The 19,497-nt window shown below is 35.9% G+C and overlaps 1 protein-coding gene across 2 annotated transcripts in view; it reads left to right on the top strand.

The window, feature by feature from the left end:
* The first annotated feature begins 5,138 nt into the window (after positions 1-5,138).
* Positions 5,139-19,497, top strand: part of PPM1B (protein phosphatase, Mg2+/Mn2+ dependent, 1B) — a 22,727-nt gene continuing 8,368 nt past the window's right edge. For both annotated transcript variants that reach the window (XM_006882318.1, XM_006882317.1), the window contains exons 1-4: positions 5,139-5,984; positions 10,147-10,264; positions 15,215-15,326; positions 16,011-16,068. In XM_006882318.1, the coding sequence (XP_006882380.1) occupies positions 5,139-5,984; positions 10,147-10,264; positions 15,215-15,326; positions 16,011-16,068 (1,134 nt within the window). The remainder of the gene's footprint in view (positions 5,985-10,146; positions 10,265-15,214; positions 15,327-16,010; positions 16,069-19,497) is intronic.

Raw genomic sequence — 19,497 nt, 5'->3', positions numbered from 1 at the left:
TCGTCTGACATTCTTTGGACATGTTGCCAGGAGGGACAGGTCCTTCGAGAGGGACATCATGCTTGGGAGGGTGGAGGGACAGCGCAGGAGGGGAAAACCCTCTATGAGATGGATTGATTCGGTGACTGGGGTAATCGGGATGGGTGTGTCGGAGGCAGTGCGGTTGGCGCAGGATAGAGCAGGGTTGAGGGCTGTTGTGCATAGGGTCGCTATGAGTCGAAAATGACTCGACGGCACATAACAACAACAACATTGTTAATATCACAATCAAGCTACATCTTGCTGAAGATTGTTTAAAAAAAAAGCTGAACAGTATTGGAGAACTACCGGAAATCTAAGCTTGTCTTAGAAGAGGCAGTGGCACCACACATATCATTGCTATTGTCAAATGGCTCTTGGCTGAGGTATAGAATACTAGAAGGATGTCTCTTTGTGTTTTGTTGACTATGCAAAAACATTTGTGTGGATCACAGCAAATTATGGCTAACATTGCGAAAAGTGGAATCTCAGAACACTTAAATGTTCTCATGTAAAACTTATATCTAGACCCAAGAGGCTGTTTTGTGAACAGAGCAAGGGAATGCTGTGTAAATCAAGAAAAATGTGTGTCAGGGCTGTATCTTTTCTTGATACCTGTTCAATCTGAATGCTAAACAAATAATTTGAGGAACTGGATTTCAGAAAGAATGTGAAATTGGAGACTCATTAACGCCTTCACCATGTAGATGACTGAAGTGAGCTTGCTGCAGAAGATAAGAGCTACAGCCTTCAATATTCATTATATCTTAATATGAAAACAAGTCCTCACCACCAAGCCATTAGGCAGCGTTATGATAGATAGGGAAGAGATTGAAGTTGTCAGCGATTTCATCTTGCTTGGATCCCCAGTCAGCAGTCAAGAAATTGAAAGATGAATTATATTTGGGAAGTCTGCTGTCAGGGACCTCTCCAGAATACTAAAGAACAGTGATGTCACTTTGAAGACTTAACGTGGGCCCGATCCAAGCCATAGTCTTCTCAGTGACTCACTATATGTTGATGAAGGAAGATAGCATAATAATCAATGCCTTAGAGTTATGGTGTTGAAGAACACTGTAATCTCCTATGGACTGCCAAGAGAACAAGTAGGTCTGTCCTGGAGAAGGCAACAAGGAGGCAAGGATGGTAAAATTCTGTCTCACATACTTTGTACATGTTATAAGGAGGAACCAGTCCTTGAGTGAGGACATTATGCTTAGGAAGGTGGAGGATTGACACAGCGACTGACTGTAACTGGGCTCAAGTATATCAGAGATGGAGAAGATGGCACAGAATAAGGCAGGGTTCAGATCTCTTGTTCAAGGATGCTGTGAGTTCTAGGTCACATAACAACAACAGGTAGCCTCGTGATAAGAGGTTGTGCTACCAAACCGAATTCATGTGGTTCAGATCCACCAGCTGGTCTTGAAAGAAAGATGGGTGTCTCCTGCAGTGCAGTTTACAGCCTCTGAAAACCTGCCAGAGGGTCAGCTTATAAATTGGTTCTGATTTGAAGCACGTAACATAAAAACAATAGGCGATAAAGAAGTAGCAGTAATTAGTTGCTTTTGTTAGATGCTGTCAAGTAGACCCTCTCTCAGTCACCCTGTGGTGCAGTAGATCAAAGCCTTGCATAATCCTGTGCCATACTCACAGTTTCCACAGTGGGTGAGCTCATTGTTGCGGTTACTTGTGTCATTCCACCTCTTGAGAGTCATCTTTCTCTGACCCTCTGCCTTTCCAAGCTCCGTGCTGTCTTTCAAAGACTGGTACTCCTAACTACGTAAGCCTTAAAGTCTTTGATTCTAAGGTGTGCTGGCTACACCTCTTCCAAGACAGATTTACTGTTCTTTTGACAGTCTACTTTATTTATGTTCAGTACTCTTCACCAGCACCACAGTTCAAAACCTCTTACTCTTCCTTTGTCTTCCTTATACACTATCCAATTTTCAAGTGCTTGTGAAACAATTGAAAGTAATCATGGCTTGGCTTGGCACACCTTAGTCTCTAAACTTCTTATTTAGCCGTTTAAAAAGATCCTTGATAGATTTGCCCAATGCAGTTGTTGAGATGAGTTGGGGTTCTACATTTTAAATAGCATTTCATCCTGCCCTCCTTTTTTCCACACTGATTTTAATATCACTTCTATTTCTGAAAGTACCACAGAAACCTGAGTCTTTTGGTGTGGTCTGTAGTTTGATCTAGGTTGCCTCTTTCTTTTTTCATAGCTTGCCTAGTATGTGGCTTCATAAGCTAGTCAATTAGTATTGCTTTTTTTTGCTTTCCAGCCTTTAAAATTTACTTCTTGTTATCTCCTCTCCTTTTATTTAGGTGAATTTAAATCATTCCTTCATAGTGTATTGGGATTTTCAGAGCCATAAAGCAAATACTTATATAGTGTTTCATTAAATATTTTATTAGTTCATTTATCAGTGAACCTGAATCAGCTATAATGTAAGTTATCTGGGTCATCATAGTGACTTCTTTTCATCTTGTTTTGCTAGTATTTGAAAATCTGATTTACTTTGAGTCCTTCCAAGAAATAAATGATACAGTAGTTAAATAGATGACATTGAATGGATGAACTCATGACTGTCTCATGTATTACAGAACTGTTACTTTTTTTTCTTAAGCTACAGTTTGCATGAGCCAGATCACATTAGGAGATCCTATACTTTATTTCTGTTGCTTCAGTAAATACTCTGTGTCAGGAAGGCAGAGAATATTTCATTTTGTCTTCAGTACATTATCTAGGTATGGGCTTGAGACTTGCCTCTTAATTATCATATTTGGGAGATCGTAACCATCAGTTCTGCTGGAGAAAGATGGGCAGTCTCATACCATGAAGTTTCTTATTGCTGTTACTACTCGCAGTCAAGTTGATTATGAGTTGTAACTACTTTATTAACAACAGAACCTTGCCTTTGAAGTTTGTTGTTGCTGTTTGTTACTTGTGGTCAAGTTGACTATGAGTCATAACAACCTTATGAACAGAACCTTGCCCTATCCTTTGCTATTCTTATACTCTTCAGCATGCTGAACTTATTGTTACAGCCTTGAAAACTTGCTAAGGGTCAAGCTGTGAGTCCGTTCAGGTTAGTTACAATGAGTTTGAGTTCGAAAAACCTCTAAACATTATTAAAGGATGTAGGATATCCAGAACTCACTCACTCACTCTGTTATCAATTCTGACTCATAGTGACCCGAGGTTCCAAAGCTGTAGATTTTAATAGGACAGTTGCATTTTACCATTTAATTTTTGCCATGTTTTCTCATCATAGTAGCTTTGTATATTTTAGCTTTTGGACTTCCTGTATATAATGGACCCCATTTTAGCACTATTAACTCCCAAGTCTTAATCTGAGAGAATAAAGTCCTTCCACTCTGTTGAGTAATGAGTTCCATTTTTTTGCTTTTCTCTTTCCATTATGGTAGAAGAAATGTTCATTTCTTTATACCCCCTTTCTGGGGGGTATGTGGCCTTAGAGTAAAGGCCCCATAACAAATGTAGTGGGATAAAACCATTGCTTTGTTAAACTGTGTCTCTCAAATACAGCACTTTTCCCCACCCTACTGTGTCAAACGTATTTAGTGCTTGTTTTTGGTAGGGAAGCACACAAATGTTGTAGTTGTTATATTATTATTGGCAGGAGTAGCATCCACTTCCTAAATAACATGCCTCCAGAAACCCTATGCACTTTGATAAATATCGATAGTTGTAGAGAGGCTTCAAGGCCTATTGTTCATAGGGTTGCTGTGAGCTGTGCTCGACTCGAAGGCAATCAGCAGCAATTATTATTATAGTTTCAAAGAGTTGTTAATATGCAAAATAGCATGTGCTAAGTACTGGATGAACAGGATGTTTGAAAATAAGTCAGCCAGGTCCTTGCCAGCAGTGGCAAAAGGGGCTTGGAACTAGAAATTCAAAGGAACTTCAAACCAACCAACCAACCAACCAATCATAATACCATCTCAGTTATTCAGCTCTTTTTGGTCCTAGTTCCTTGTCAGAAATTTATTGCTATCACAATAAATTGCAGTATTAACTACTTATACTATATTTGCTCTTTTTAGGGAGGGTTAGAGAATTTTATCCTTTGGATCTTGATGTCTTTTTTTTTTTTTTTAATGTAATTTGCATCTTCTTCTATAGCAGCAGTGGTGAATCTCGTTCTTCAGATGAGATTCTGTTCCCTAAATGTGCTTCATAGAAGAAACCTACTTGCTCTGTAGCCTCTGTTATATAGATATATCTGACCTAAGGAGTAGAAGTGATTTTCTTAAGGAGATAAAATGAAATTGAGTGAATTTAAGCGAGTATTAGAATGAAGGGAACTGGAAATGCTTCATAATCAGTTCTGTAAGTGTTTTAATAATCTGGAAGTAGATGGTGGTAATAGCCTTTGAATATCTATCATTGCATATATTTTATTTAGACTACTGTAGCAACTTTTTACTATTTGAATAGCCTTAGAATGTTACTGTGACTTTTGAAACACATATACAAAAGGCCATATCAAATTAAGTGGAATCATGTAACTCTTCCTTTGGTGTTTGTATGTGCTGCTTTTTCTATGCATTTAAGGTTTCAACTTGGATTTCTTCCTTTGGAAAAAAGTTCTTCGCTATAATATATGGACTTGTATGGAGCCTTTTCTGAGCACATATGTATATATGCTACCATACTCCAAATCACAGTGTATTGTCATAACTTGATCTTTTGTCTTACACCATACAAAAAGACTTGTGGAAGCAAATGCTTGAAAACTACTTATATGAGACCATTACACTTTTGTTATGCAATATTAAAATTAATTGAGCAAGAGTTCAAAGTATTTAACAGGTATATGAAAAGTAAGTCTAATTAATTTTCATATTTTATATAAAACTATTTTCTTTTATTTAAAACTTTAGAACTTTTAAAAACAATTTTATGCTATATAACATGCTTGAAATAGTTTAATGATTTTTGTAGTGTGTTATAAATTATTAGGGAAGATAAAGATATTCTCAGGGTTTGTGTATCGTGTTTTAAATACATATTGCATAAAATGTAAACATTTAACACTTAGATTTATTTATTTTACTTATTTATTTATTTTTCAGATTCATTGCTAAACATGGGTGCATTTTTGGATAAACCCAAAACTGAGAAACATAATGCTCACGGTGCTGGGAATGGTTTACGTTATGGCCTAAGCAGCATGCAAGGATGGAGAGTAGAAATGGAAGATGCACATACAGCTGTTGTAGGCATACCTCATGGCTTGGAAGACTGGTCATTTTTTGCAGTTTATGATGGTCATGCTGGATCCCGAGTGGCAAATTACTGCTCAACACATTTATTAGAACACATCACTAATAATGAAGACTTCAGGGCAGCTGGAAAATCAGGATCTCCTCTTGAACCTTCAGTAGAAAGTGTCAAGAATGGTATCAGAACTGGCTTTTTGAAAATTGATGAATACATGCGTAACTTTTCAGACCTCAGAAATGGGATGGACAGGAGTGGTTCAACTGCAGTGGGAGTTATGATTTCTCCTAAACATATTTACTTTATCAACTGTGGTGATTCACGTGCAGTGCTGTATAGGAATGGACAAGTCTGCTTTTCTACCCAGGATCACAAACCTTGCAATCCAAGGGAAAAAGAACGAATCCAGAATGCAGGAGGCAGTGTAATGATACAACGTGTTAATGGTTCATTAGCAGTATCTCGTGCTCTGGGAGACTATGATTACAAGTGTGTTGATGGCAAAGGCCCAACAGAACAGCTTGTTTCTCCAGAGCCTGAGGTTTATGAAATTTTAAGAGCAGAAGAGGATGAATTTATAATCTTGGCTTGTGATGGGATCTGGGATGTTATGAGTAATGAGGAGCTCTGTGAATTTGTTAAATCTAGGCTTGAGGTATCTGATGACCTGGAAAATGTGTGCAATTGGGTAGTGGACACTTGTTTACATAAGGTATGTAAATTTTTTTATCATTTAAATGACTTATTTTGAAAAGCATGGGTAAGTGAAAATAAGCAAACTTAGAATTTTGAGTTTAATTAGAAATGTTTTTTAGCAGCAGGCCAGAACTGACTCATAGTTGACCCCCTAGGAGGTTTTCAGAGACTGTGAACCACAATTGCCCATCTCTCTCCTTTGGATTGGCAGCTCAGCTCTACCCACTAGGTCGCTAGAGCTCCATTTAGATAGAAAAGATCTGTATACTTTAATACCTTTTCTTCACCAGAACTGACACCACTGTTTCTAGACCATCAGCAGTTTCCCAAGTCTTAGGACTTGAAATTAAGTTTAATGAATTTGCAGCATTTATTGTCAGTTTGGTTGTAGAATTGTGAGTTTTCATTTCAGTTCTTGAGCTGGAAATAGATTTCTTGTGCTTGCTAAGGAAGCAGCTGAATAAAATATGTGTATAATGGAATGCTGAATTTACGAAATGTTGAGTATATACTCCTTGCTATTGAGTCAGAACTGGCTCATGCATAACTGACCCTCTAGCAGGCTCTGGAGGCTGAGTCGTGTTGCTAACCTACAGACAGGCAGTTTGAGTCCATCAGCTGCTTGGTAGGATCCCATGCGATTTAGAGCCTCGGAAAACTCACTGGAGGGTCAGCTGAGGTGATCTAACTTGACAGAAATGAAAATGAGTGATTGGGTAGGAGATTGCTCTAAATTACCAAAAGTGGCACCTTTGGGTTAGCAACACAACCCGCAGCAAGCTGTGCCACAAGAGCTCCCTGGAAGTTGAATAGCCACTTAAAATGCTGGAAGATCTGTCAGGAGCCTAGGCTAAATGTAGTTTTATAATTTGGTTTTGAATCTCCAGGCAGCCAAGACAGAAAGCAAAATTAAAAATAGGAGTTGTATATTTGTCATTATTACATAAAAGAAGCTTTTCTCTAGCAGTATAATAAAAATGAAATTGCCTGTGACTCTTTAAAATATGACATCTTAAGTATTGTGAAACACTCCATTTTCTATGATTCCTAACTTGATACATTGTTAGAGGAAGAAAGTCAAGAAGTAACAGGAATATAGCAGTTCATTTCCATGTGCTTAAAATTTGTTAAAGTGCAGCTACTAACAGCACCTTCTACCTAGCCATTAATTAAAGTTTTAATTGAGTCCAGTGCCTCAAATATGCAAGCACAGATGCCCTTCACTATCAGAAAGTAGAATCCTATTTAGATTTCTGTTAGCAGAAACAAGTACTAATTATCGTAGGTAGTAGGTCTTTTGTAAAACCAAGCATTCAAAAACTGAGGCAAAAGAAACCAAGATAAAACTGACCTTTTGCCATATGAAATATGTCTGACTTACTTATATTCTGTTTCTCCATCAGGTAAGTTGCTTCAGATGCTTATAGGCAATGATGTTAGAAAGGTCTTTTGATCTCTGTAAATGCCCAAATTTTGATGAAATACATATTTCTCCTTGAATGACAAGAGAGAATCAGACTCAATTTAAAGGCTAGTGTTACCAGTGTACACCCCCCCCAAAAAACTTTTCCTGGTAGCTCTTCTGATTTTTTATTTTTTCATCAAATTTATTTTAAGTACTATACCCTTTTTACTTCTCAACATAAGTATGAAAGTACTGATGGCTGTTGTGATTCTAATTGTGTTACTGGAAATTTCTTTTTTCCTTGGACTCTATATGGAATGATTCTCACCTGTAATTCTTTGGGATGAAAACAGGCATGCATTTTTTCTGCCTCACCGCCAAATGGAAATAGCATTTTATCCTCTAAAACAATACATGTTTGTTAAGGGGGAAAAAATTTAAAGACACACTCCATTCAAGTCCATTTTGGATGTGTTAATGTAGCTCTTTCCAGTCTTTATCTGCCTGTAAATGTGAAATAGTGTTTTCTTTTTAATATAATATTTGCTATTATGTAACCAGGGTTTTGTTTTGTTTTGTTTTTGTTTTCATTTTTAAAGTGCATTTAACATTATTTTGTAATAAGATCTCCACAATATTTTTTTATTGCTCTCCATTAATTTTTGTGCTGAACCTATGAGTTTCAGTTTTGAGGGATGCAAGCTTCGATCATTTATTGGTAGTATTCTTAACTTTCCATCTGGTGGCCCTCTTTTGATTCCTATTCTATGTATTTTGTGTCCAGCCACCACCTGTCTTTCAGTGAAAGAGTGTCTTTTTGTTGTGATGCTTGATATGCTCAGCAGAGCTTCCAGACTAAGAAGAACTAGGCAAACTATTTCTAAAATCATCCAGTGAAAACATGGTCAGATCTACAACTAACTTGGCAGGTTTCTATATATTTGGAGGAAACTTATACCATCAGATTTGAAGCAATAGCGAGTACTCTGTTGGTTGTGTAATACAAAGTAAGAAGTTTTAGGAATTTTTATTCCACCTTCCTCAATGGTATTTAAATTATTCTGGTGTTAATATCTTCACTGAATAGCTTTTATCAATTTGACGTGATTAAATTTTTATTGTTAGAAGATGTCAGAAGAGTCTTTTAATCTCTGAAAGGAGGAAGGATTGTAACATGGACAAGAATCATTCCATTTTAGTATAAGTGGATTAGCACAGTTTCTAAGTAGAGTGAAATTCACACTAATTGAGAAACAGCTTAGTTAGCTGTTTTGTAGAGTGGAACTTTTCCATTCTGTTTTTTTTAAACACTAGGATTTTCTTGTTTTATATGTATAGTCTGATTTGATGAATTTGAGTTCAGGCTGAAAGATTGAATACAGATCTAAAAGTCAAAGATTGAGCCTAGTGATTAACAGGTAGCAGTGGCTCGGTATGTGTAGCTGTGGTAAGAGGAAGATCTACTGATAATCTTTGTTAAGGGATTAAATGAAATACTGATCTTTCTAAAACTTAACCAAGCCTCAGTAGTTTATATAGCATTGTACTTAGTTACTTTATGAAATCTTAGTAGGTTATACTAATCTTCATAATTATAATTACAATTGGGAGCTCTGGTAGCCTAGTGGTAAGTAGCTTCAATCGCAGAGTCGTGCTGTTTGAGTCCATCTGCTGCTCCACAGGAGAAGGATGGGACAGTCTCTTCTTATGCTATTCACTGCCTCTGAAGACCTGCTGGAGGGTAGCTGGGAGTTGATTCTGATGCTGTTGCACACACGACTACAGCTTGACCAAAATAATACAAGAATATAGTACATTTCATTCACATTTAAAAACCAGTTACCAACAAAACAAAAACAACCCAAAACCAGTTACTTATATGGAATATGTGCATCTTGTCATCTTGTTAGGTACTACATAACTTCTCAAACCTTGTAGTCATTGAACTTCACCATTATTTCTAATTTGATAGTGATTAAAAGTTTTTAGGAGTAGTAAACAAACAAAAACCCACCTAAGTGTTTGATTTTTTTTTGTAAAACCATTGCTCTAGGAAATTTTAAGTAACACGCCTACAGAAAAAGTAGTGTTTTTTATTTATTTACAATCTTGTGATGATAAAAGAAGTGTATAAACTGTTTCCTTTTTCATACAGCTAATTTAAGAGGATGTGTATTTTTAATTGTTATCTTGAACCTAATTGTGATTCTGTAGAACAATCTGCTGTCTTTAAAAATTACCACATCTAATTATATCTACTCTTCCAACTAAAGGTACATTGTTATTTGATGATGTATCCTAGGGACAATTTCAGATTGAACTCTTTTCCTCTCTAGTTTGGTGTACCTGCTAGAATATTGTGCTGATCTACATTTTTTCAACTATGTCAGATACAGTACAGTTGTAATGACATGCCTCTAATGCAGGTTAATTAAGTGGGGAAAATTTACACCTGTCTTTGGAAGGGTAAACTTTAGCCATTTTGGGAACATGACAATAATATTTGAGTTAGAAACTCTTTTTAGAAAGTTTGATAATGTCATATCTTAAACTTTGGAATGATGGTAGATAGTTACACAGATTCAGAAATACAGTCTACCCATACCTAGCAATCTGATTCTTCAGTTGTACTTAAAATTGTTCTTTGGAATTGATGTAACTAACTTTTGAGGAACTAACTTTTTTTTTGCTTAAAGTAATTAACTGTAGAAGTACACAGTAGAAAACTGATAATATACAGAGTATAATTTCTTCATTTTCCTTTAATATACAGGGAAGTCGAGATAACATGAGTATTGTGTTAGTTTGCTTTTCAAATGCCCCTAAGGTCTCAGATGAAGCGATGAAAAAAGATTCAGAATTGGATAAGCACTTGGAATCAAGGGTTGAAGGTAAGAAAGGTACTTTTATCAAATAATTCTTCGCTAATTTCTTCAGAAAAACTATTAACTATTCCCCAGTAGAGCCAGCAGCAGGCTTCCTGGTTTTTGACTCTTCTTGGACCAATGTATGGGAATTTACGAAAAAGGAGATGAGTGGGAGCAGAGGGGTGAGGATGGGCCAGGAGGAAGTCATAGGGTTGCACAGTTTGATGGGTGGAGGGAAGGGGGAAAGGAAATGGGAAAGATCAGTGAGGACTTGAAGAGACAGCGTAATGGTGTGCATATAGTTCAGTGGTAACCAATTTTATAAAGCACAGTGTAGGGGAATGATTGTAAGAAACACAGTATATACAAATTTTGTATGCAAATCAATATAAAATTAAATTTAAAAAATTATGCATAAAAGGAAGGCATAGCTGGTAAAACTAACAGACAATTTGAAAATAGTCTTAAAGTTTGTTTTTTGCTTTTACTTTTCTAATTGTATTCCTAGTAGTAACGAGGTGTTCTAGTAGGATTTGCCTCATCCAAACGGGAAAAAATTAAACTCATTGCCATCAAGTAAATTCTAACTCATAGGAACCCTATGAGACAAAGATCCCTTTGAGTATCTATTGTTTATTGTTCCTTTTCTATAAATAATAATAATGGCTTTCACTTTGCCAACACTGTGTAAGTGTCTTATGTCCCTGGCTCAATCACAGATGAATGAATATAACCCTTGTAGAACAGTTGATGCCAGTGAATGTATGTGCATGCTCCTAGCAATGCCTTTTATGTATCTGGAAAATTTGAGGCCCACCCTGCCTTCATGAGTAATGCAGATAGCAAGGTGTGTATGATACTTATCCTACACATACCTGATAGCCAAGTCCTGATTCTTAAGTACTGTTCTCTGCTAAATGAAAAATAATCAGCGCTGATGGAAGAAATGGTAAATTAAAAGGATTGCAACAAGGAAAATTTACAGTGAATTGCTGGTATATCATAAAGTAAATGATTCCTCATTTTTTTTTTAAAAAAAAACCTGATTAGTAAATTATAATTCTTTTGTGGAGAGATACTTTGAGATTTTATTAAACTGTTTTTTAAAAAAAATTTATAAAAACCCTGTTTTTAGAAGTGTTCAAAATTATATGAAATTAAGGCACAAAGGTAAACTTGAAGGAGCTCTCAAATCTGCTGAGCAAATCATTCAAGAAGCTAGACTTTATGAAGAATGTGGCATCAAGATTTTGTAGCTCAAATCATCAGTAATCTGTGTTTGAGATTATACAATCTTGATTATTGAAAGCAAGGACGACTTGAAAAGCTTGCTGCAGAAAATCAAAGAATACAGTCATCAATATGGATTTTATCTCCACATCAAGAAAACAAAAATCCTCACCAGCATACCAATAGGCATTATGATAGATGGACAATAGATTGAAATTGTTGATGATTTCACCTTACATGACTCTACAGTGGACACCCTTAGTACCAGCAGTCAGGAGATATCTGTATAAGCAAATAATCTTCAGGGATTTCTGAATACTTGATGATACTAAAGAGAAATGTCAGTCTGAAGGCTAACGTGTGCCTGATTCAGGCTATGATCTTTTCAAGCTCTTGCTATGCATCAGAGAGCTGGACAATGAGTAACAATGGTAGTTCTAGAAGAATTGGTGCGTTTGAATTGTGTTGCTGGAGAATGCTGAATATTCCGTGAACTGTCAAAAGAACAAACAGATCTTGGAAAAAAGTGGCAGCCAGAGTACAGAGGTTAGCTAAAGCTTCACCCATACTTTGGGCATATTGTGAGGAGAGGCTATTCCTTTGAAAGGTATATCATATGTGGAAAGGTGGTGAATCAGTGAAAGAGATGATGACCCTCAATGAATGGATTGACACAGAAATGGTGAGGATGGAACAAGATAGGACAGGAATCTGGTCTGTTCCTGGGGTCGGTTTGAGTTGTATTAACCTTGACAGCACCTAACAACAACATGATGCCAGTAGTAACTGATATGGGCAGAAAGGATGCTAAACTGGCAGGTGAAAATTAAATGATAAAGAGTTTATTAATGTAGTCTCAAAGTATCTCTCCACAAAATGATTAATTATCACATACTCGCTGGTTAACTTTTTATTTAATGTATATTAAGTCTCTTTATTTGAGAAATCGTATATATCGGTGAATATGGCTGGTTAACTTTTAGAAAATTTACACAGCACATTAGTTAACCCATGACCCTCCCATTGGTTACAATTTTTACAGTATATCAGCTTTCTCATTTCTGTTCTGTTCTGTTTCCATTGGTCTGTCTTACTCCTTGCCTTTTCATCTTTACTATGTAAATGTTGACTGTTTTGGCTCCTGTAGTTAATTGTTGATGCAAGCACATTTTTTTATAAACTGGTCTGTTATTTGAAAGGTGTTCAACAAATAACTTTAAATCCAAGTTCAGTTTGTCTTAGGGTGATAATACTCAGAGGTTCAGGGAACTAAATTGTCTGTGAAAGAACCTAAAAAGTATTTTAACCAAGTGATGAAAACTATTATTTCTGCTTATGGGACAGGCATCTATTATAAATGACCTCTGGTGGCCTAGGGGTAAGAAACTCTGCTGCATTTCCAAAGGCATGCAGTTCATACCCACTATTTGCTCTGTGGGAGCAGCATAGATAATCTCCTTCTGTGCTATTAACTGCTTCTAAAAAAAACCCCTGGAGTGTCAGCTGTGGGTCAGTTCTGACTGAACTGTTTACAGAAACAGTGCAGCAATATGTAGTGAAAGTTAATATTCACTCTATGGGACAGATGACTATTACATACCTCCTAATATGTGTTCATTTCAGGAAGAGGCTGGGCAGTATCCTCCCCCCATACAGTTTGTAGCCTCTGAAAATCCACTGAAGGGTCAGTTATGGGCTATTTCCAATTTGAAGGCACACAGCAGTAGCAGTATGCATTGAGTCACTGTGAATAAGCCGAATCTTACTGAGCAGCAGCAGCTAACCCAAATTAAGAGACATTATGAAGAAGTACACTTTATAATTTTTTTTTCTGACCTGTACTCTGAAAAATGTCAAAGTTAATAAAGACTACCAAAAAAGACCATGGATCTGTTTAAAATGAAAGGAAACTAAAAAGATGTAATAGCTAAATGTAGTACATGATCGTGAATGGATCCTTGCCCTAGAAAAGTCACTTACTGAGACACTTTAGATGAGATCTGTGGATTACATCGTAATATTGTACCAGTATAATTTTGATGAACACATGTAGACACTATACTAGTTGTATTAAGAGATACTGGAACATCATTATCTGCAGCTTACTTTCTCAGTGGATTCTGTAAAAACCCAATATTACAAAAACTGTATGTTATAGAAAGCATTATCAAAAAAATGAAATGAGGTATAATGTATAAATAGGAACCTAGATTAAAAAGGTACCAGAGACATGGAAGGTCTTTGGGATATTTTTGCAATTTTCCTTTCAGTTTGACATTAATTGCAAAATAAAGTTTTATAAAAAGTGAAATCAATAACATTATTGCTAACTTTTGATAAGATAAAAAGCATATAGTAATAATTTACAACAGTTAAATTGAGAAGAGAGAAGTAATGAAAATGAAACTGTAACTTTGCATTTCTGATGCTTCTGAGGGAAATTGAAGGAGCCCTCCTGGTGCACTGGTTAAATGCTCAGCTGCTGACAGGCCAGCGATTCAGACTGACCAGCCCCTCCCCAGGAGAAGGATGCTTCCCTTTACAGTTTTAGAAACACTGGGTTCTGTTTTCTTTTTGGGTTGCCGTATATGGGGGAGAGGCTGAATATTTAGAGGAAGACCATTGTAGGCAAAAGAGCAAAGACTCAGAGAATGTCTTTAGCAAGTACCAAAGTGGGAAAAGCGAGAATTTGCTAGGAAGCAGATCATAAACGTTTCTGTAGGTCAAAATAAAGACAACTCGATTCAAATTATCACAGAAACTTATTAGAAGATTTTGACCATAAGACTAACTTAATTTGACTTTTTTCTGAATGCACTCTCAGTTACTTAGTGGAGAAAAGACTGTAAAGAAGGGATAGAAGACTAGTCAAAGAGACAATTAGGAATCTTAATTTAATGGAGGTGGTAAATCATGGTGGGGAATTGTACTATAGTGAAAAAAAAGGATGGGAAATGGAAATCCCTCAAATGCTGGAAACCTGTACTGGTTTTGCCCCCTCTCCCCTCAGGGAAAATATTGAGTAAATCATCAAAACCAATGAAAGAAATTTTTAATTTTATTTCATTTCTTTTCCTTATAACACAATGAATATATATCTGCAAGTTTAAATATATATATAAACTTTTAAAATTAAGTTTAATGAGTTTACAGAGACTTAGGGTTTCCATTCATTCATTGTTTCCCTTTTCTCCCTGCCCACCCCTCCTCCCAGTATACTCTTCTCTTTTAAAAGTAAAAGAAAAATTTTTTAATTGTTATATAATCCTTCTTCCCAAGTCCACTCCACTGTGCACCCTTAATTCTGGATTCCTGTCATGAAAATAGTACCTAATCATGTATCACTTTTAAACAGTTCTCTTCTGCTTCAATGCAGTGTACATTATTCATCCCCTCTTTCTCAGTTTTTATATTTTTCCTTAAAATTTACATCAGAAGTGTGTTTTCTGTGTAGCTGATCTATCTTCATAGGGATTATTTTTAATGGTTACAAACCATTTTACTCAGTGCCTATAACAAACATTTTCGTAACTCCCTATTTTGGGACAGTTCTGTTTTTGTAAATAATGCTGAAATGAATTTATGTATATGTATTATTTTTCTTACTTCTTGAATGATTATGGTAATGTTTCTTTTTATATTTTAAAATAAAGCACTATTAACTTGTACCAATATTTTTTTTTACTTCTTTGTGTTTACTGCGTTATCACATTAATTTGTCTTTTGGATTTTTTTAACCTACAGAGATTATGGAGAAATGTGGTGAAGAAGGAATGCCCGATCTTGCCCATGTCATGCGCATCTTATCTGCAGAAAATATCCCAAATTTACCTCCTGGGGGAGGTCTTGCTGGCAAGTGAGTAGAACAAAAGAGCTAATTTTTTTAGTTCATTGATTCTCTAAAAACAAAATAGACTGATGCTTTTTATGCTAACAAAGAACAAAAAGCATCATCCTGAAAAACATTTTTAAGAATTATATACTGTACCCTTTGATAAAAGCTGAAGATCTCTTTTCCTTGTTAAACGAGAAGAAAATATATTTTACAAGCTCACCTATTTAGTGAAACCTAGAGACTGAGTTCCTGTGCAGACATTTATTTACTGTAGTAAATTTTTTATTGTAGTCAAGATGAATTATTATTTAAAGTACTTAAAAAGAGTTTTAAAAATTCCAGCAACCTCAGAGATACTGTGAATTTAGTTCTATATCACCACAATAAAGTATGTATTCCAATAAACAAATCATAGGAAATTTTTGTTTTCCATTGCATCTAAGTTCTGTTTATCTATTCTATATTTCGTGTATAATAACATCGGAAAGTTTGAAATATTGTGAGAAAATTGCTAAATTGTGACACAGATAAGCAAAGAATGCATCTAGTTGGAAAAATGTTACTTTGTTCAGCACAGGGTCATCATAAACTTTCATTTTTTGGAGTAGAAAAATAATAATACACAACAATATCTGCAAAGCACAGTAAAATGGATACTTGTATATGTGTTTTATTAAAGCTGAAATGTTGTTCTTTGGCTTTTAGACGCAATGTTATTGAAGCTGTTTATAGTAGACTGAATCCACACAGGGAAAATGATGGGGTAAGTTTTCTTTTCAAAGCACTTTAAATACTTTAAAATGTTAGTACTAAGTTTAGATAACCTCATATAAGGAAATCTAATTTTTACTTTTTAATTTGTTATATTTTAAGGAATTGTTTTTAAAAGGTAGCATCTTGTGACTTCATTTTCATTATACTTATTTCAACCTTGTATATCGTCTTTTCCTTTTCCTTCTCAGTTATCATTTTAAGATAAGAATGTGCTTTCAGATATTTCAATTTCTCCTCCAGTAGACTGGCACTGTCAGCAAAAGTTAGAGATAGTGAATGCATTGCAATTTTAAAGACTAGATTTTTCACTATCCTGTGTGTCCTATCTAAGGCTAATTTCTTTCTAGTAATACTGTGATTGAAACATTTTCTGAAAGGATTGTGTAATATGTGAGTATAGAGTAGAGAGAAACAACTTGAGCAGAGAGTAAAGCCATTTTATCCCTTTATGTTCTATGCTTAAAAATAGTGATGTGCTACCCCGAAATAGACAATAGTGCCTTTTTTTTTATTTAAAGAAGTGATTCTGAGTCTCTTTTGAGATAAATACCTTACAATATAATTATATACAAGGCTCTGAAAATTAATTAAATATTATATGATGTATTTAGAGCATCCTACATCAAGAAGTGGATATTGGTATGACTCAAAAGTAGATAGTTAGGGAACTCTGGTGGCCTAGTGGCAAGAAGCTGCGCTTTAATCCTGAAGGCTCAGGGTTCTAATCCACCCGATGCTCCACTGGGTCAGGAGGGGCAGTCTCCTCCTGTGCCAGTTGGATCAGATTCAACAACACACAACAAAATTTTAAAAAAAGAAAAGTAAACAGTAATTTAGTAGACAGAGTGAAGAAAAATTTGCCTCTTTAACTAGATGAGTTCCTTATAGCTCACAGCATCATAGATGGCGGAAGTTACTTATTTGTTAGTAGTTGTAGCACTTATTTCCTCATGTATTGCAAAATGCAGCTCTCTATTTCATTACACCTTACCAGATTTCTTAGTTTCTCAGTACATTGGGTTGCTTTTACTCCAAGTGTAAGATTTTGAAATTTTGTGATAACCTTAAATTTCTGTTTAACATGTACCTGTAATAACTTTTAAAACTTTTTTACAAAATAGAAAAGAATTACACTTAGTAGCTATGTAGACAGTGTACTAGTAGATAATAGCACTATGAAAATGAGGGGAAATAAAATATAAACCTAATCTAAATATGATTATTATACAACTGTATTTTAAAAAAAAAAGCACTGGTGGCTTACTGGCAAGAAGCTGTACTGTAGCCCCAAAGACACACTGACACTCTCCACCAGCTGCTCTGTGGGAGAAGGATGGTCAGTCTCCTCCTGTGCGATTAACTGCCTCTCAGAACCTGCAGGAGGATCAGCTATAGGTCGGTTCCGACTCTATGGGACTCAACAACAAATTGAGGATGTATGTACTTATCTTTATATGTATGCTTTCTATCGTATCAGCCGATCAGACACTGTCATGTAATAAATTGACGCAGGCAAGAGACCATAAAACCTAAGACTTGGTCCTGTCATTATTTTTACTGCAGTTTACATTTTGTAAACACAAGTTAAACAAAAGTGCTTCCCATAGTTTTGAACAGAATAAATGAAATGACAGAATACCTTATTACTAGATGCCGTCAAATCTGCTCTGACTCATAATAGGCCTTATACAGCCTTGTCCGATCCTGCCCCTCCTCACAGGATCTGCTGCGCTTCAGCTTAGCCTTTGTTGCAGTCCTTGGTCAAGCCATCTCATTGAGGCCTTTTCTCCCCTTCTCTGGCTCTCCACCTTTCTACCCATCATGTCTGCTTCCAAAAACTGGTCCCTACAGATTATACATGCAAAATATGTGAGACCAAGTCTTAGCCTTTCTTCTAAGGAGCTCTTTGGCTACATTTCTTCTAAGACAAATTTGTTTATACTTTTGGTATAGTATCCTTTCTACTCCCGCCCACACGATTCAACATGGTATATTCAGTCCCCTTTACTGACATCACAGTTGAAAAACATCAGTTCTTCTTTGGTCTTCAGTACTCATTGCTCAACTTTTTCAAACATATTAAGTAATTGAAAATACCATGGCTAGGGTCAGAATTCACTAGCTGCTCCATGAGAGAAAGATTGACATTCTCCTCCCGTGTGATTTATTGCCTCTGAATACCTGCTGGAGGGTCAGCTATGAGTTGGTTCCTACTTGACAGTGTATAACAACAACAGCGCTTATTCTTAAAAAGCACCTAAAAGAGGTCCTTGACAATATAGATTTGCTTCTGGTGGCCTAGTGGTATGGACTGAGCTATCCCTAAGGCATATGGTTCACATCAAAGAGCTGCTCCCATGTTATTTACTGTCTCTGAAAACTTGGAGGGTCAGATATGGGTCAGTTCTGATTTGGTGGCACACAAAAACAACAACCACTATCATGGGTGGCATTGATTGTATATCCAAGTAAAATGAAATTCTTGGCAGTCTTTCTTCATATTCAGATATAATTCACTTTGAAGGCTGTCTTCGATCAAATCTTGACAAACTAGAGAATGCGGCAACAGTAATCACTGTAAAATACACACAGGGGGAAGTCTAGGGGATATTTTCAGAGGAAAGATGGGAATTTAATGCTTTGAAAATACAGTAAAGTAAGAAAATGACATTTAAAGTGAGTAAGAGGAGGTAGAAAAGTATAAGATGTATTGAAAGAAAGACATCATTTTGAGTAGAGAAAAAGAATTTCGATCACAGATTTGTGAGGAGACGAAGAAAAGATCTTTTGAACTTTAAAGAAGGAACGTTTTACGTTCTAGAATTACAGCATTAACTGTTGCATTTGCATTTTAGCATATTTAAAGTGTGCAGTATTAGAAAAATGCTGGAGGTCAATTAGTTGTAAAATATTGATATCAGATGGCACATGTAAGCTTATTAGTAGAAGTAGGTTTGCATAGAGACACCACCCCATTTATTGTTTTTTGTTTTATTTAAATTTATTATTTCAGTAAAAATTTACAGAGACTTTTGGATTTCCATTCATTCATTGTTGCACTTTTCTCCCCTCCCAACCGTCCGCCCTAGTACACTACCCTCTTGGAAATGTAAAAGACAAATTCTTTGTTTTACATACATGTTCTAGACTCCTGTCATGACAAAAATACCTGATCACATATCCCTTTTAAACAGTTTTCTCCCTCATCTGTTATAATGCACTATACATTATTGAACCCATCTTTTTCAGTCTCTTTCCAACCCCAAGGTCAGTCCTGTTTTACAACAGTGGCACCATGCAGTATTTGTCCTTTTGTGACTAAGATATTTCACTCAGCATAATGTCCTCCAGGGTCACCCATTTTGAATAATACTGCATGAGTTCCTTGTTTTTCAATGCAGCATAGTATTCCATTGTG

Source organism: Elephantulus edwardii, unplaced genomic scaffold, assembly GCF_000299155.1.
Source record: "Elephantulus edwardii isolate Elephantulus edwardi_28Jun2011 unplaced genomic scaffold, EleEdw1.0 scaffold00019, whole genome shotgun sequence".
Taxonomy (NCBI): domain Eukaryota; kingdom Metazoa; phylum Chordata; class Mammalia; order Macroscelidea; family Macroscelididae; genus Elephantulus; species Elephantulus edwardii.
This window is presented reverse-complemented; position numbering and strand designations above follow the sequence as displayed.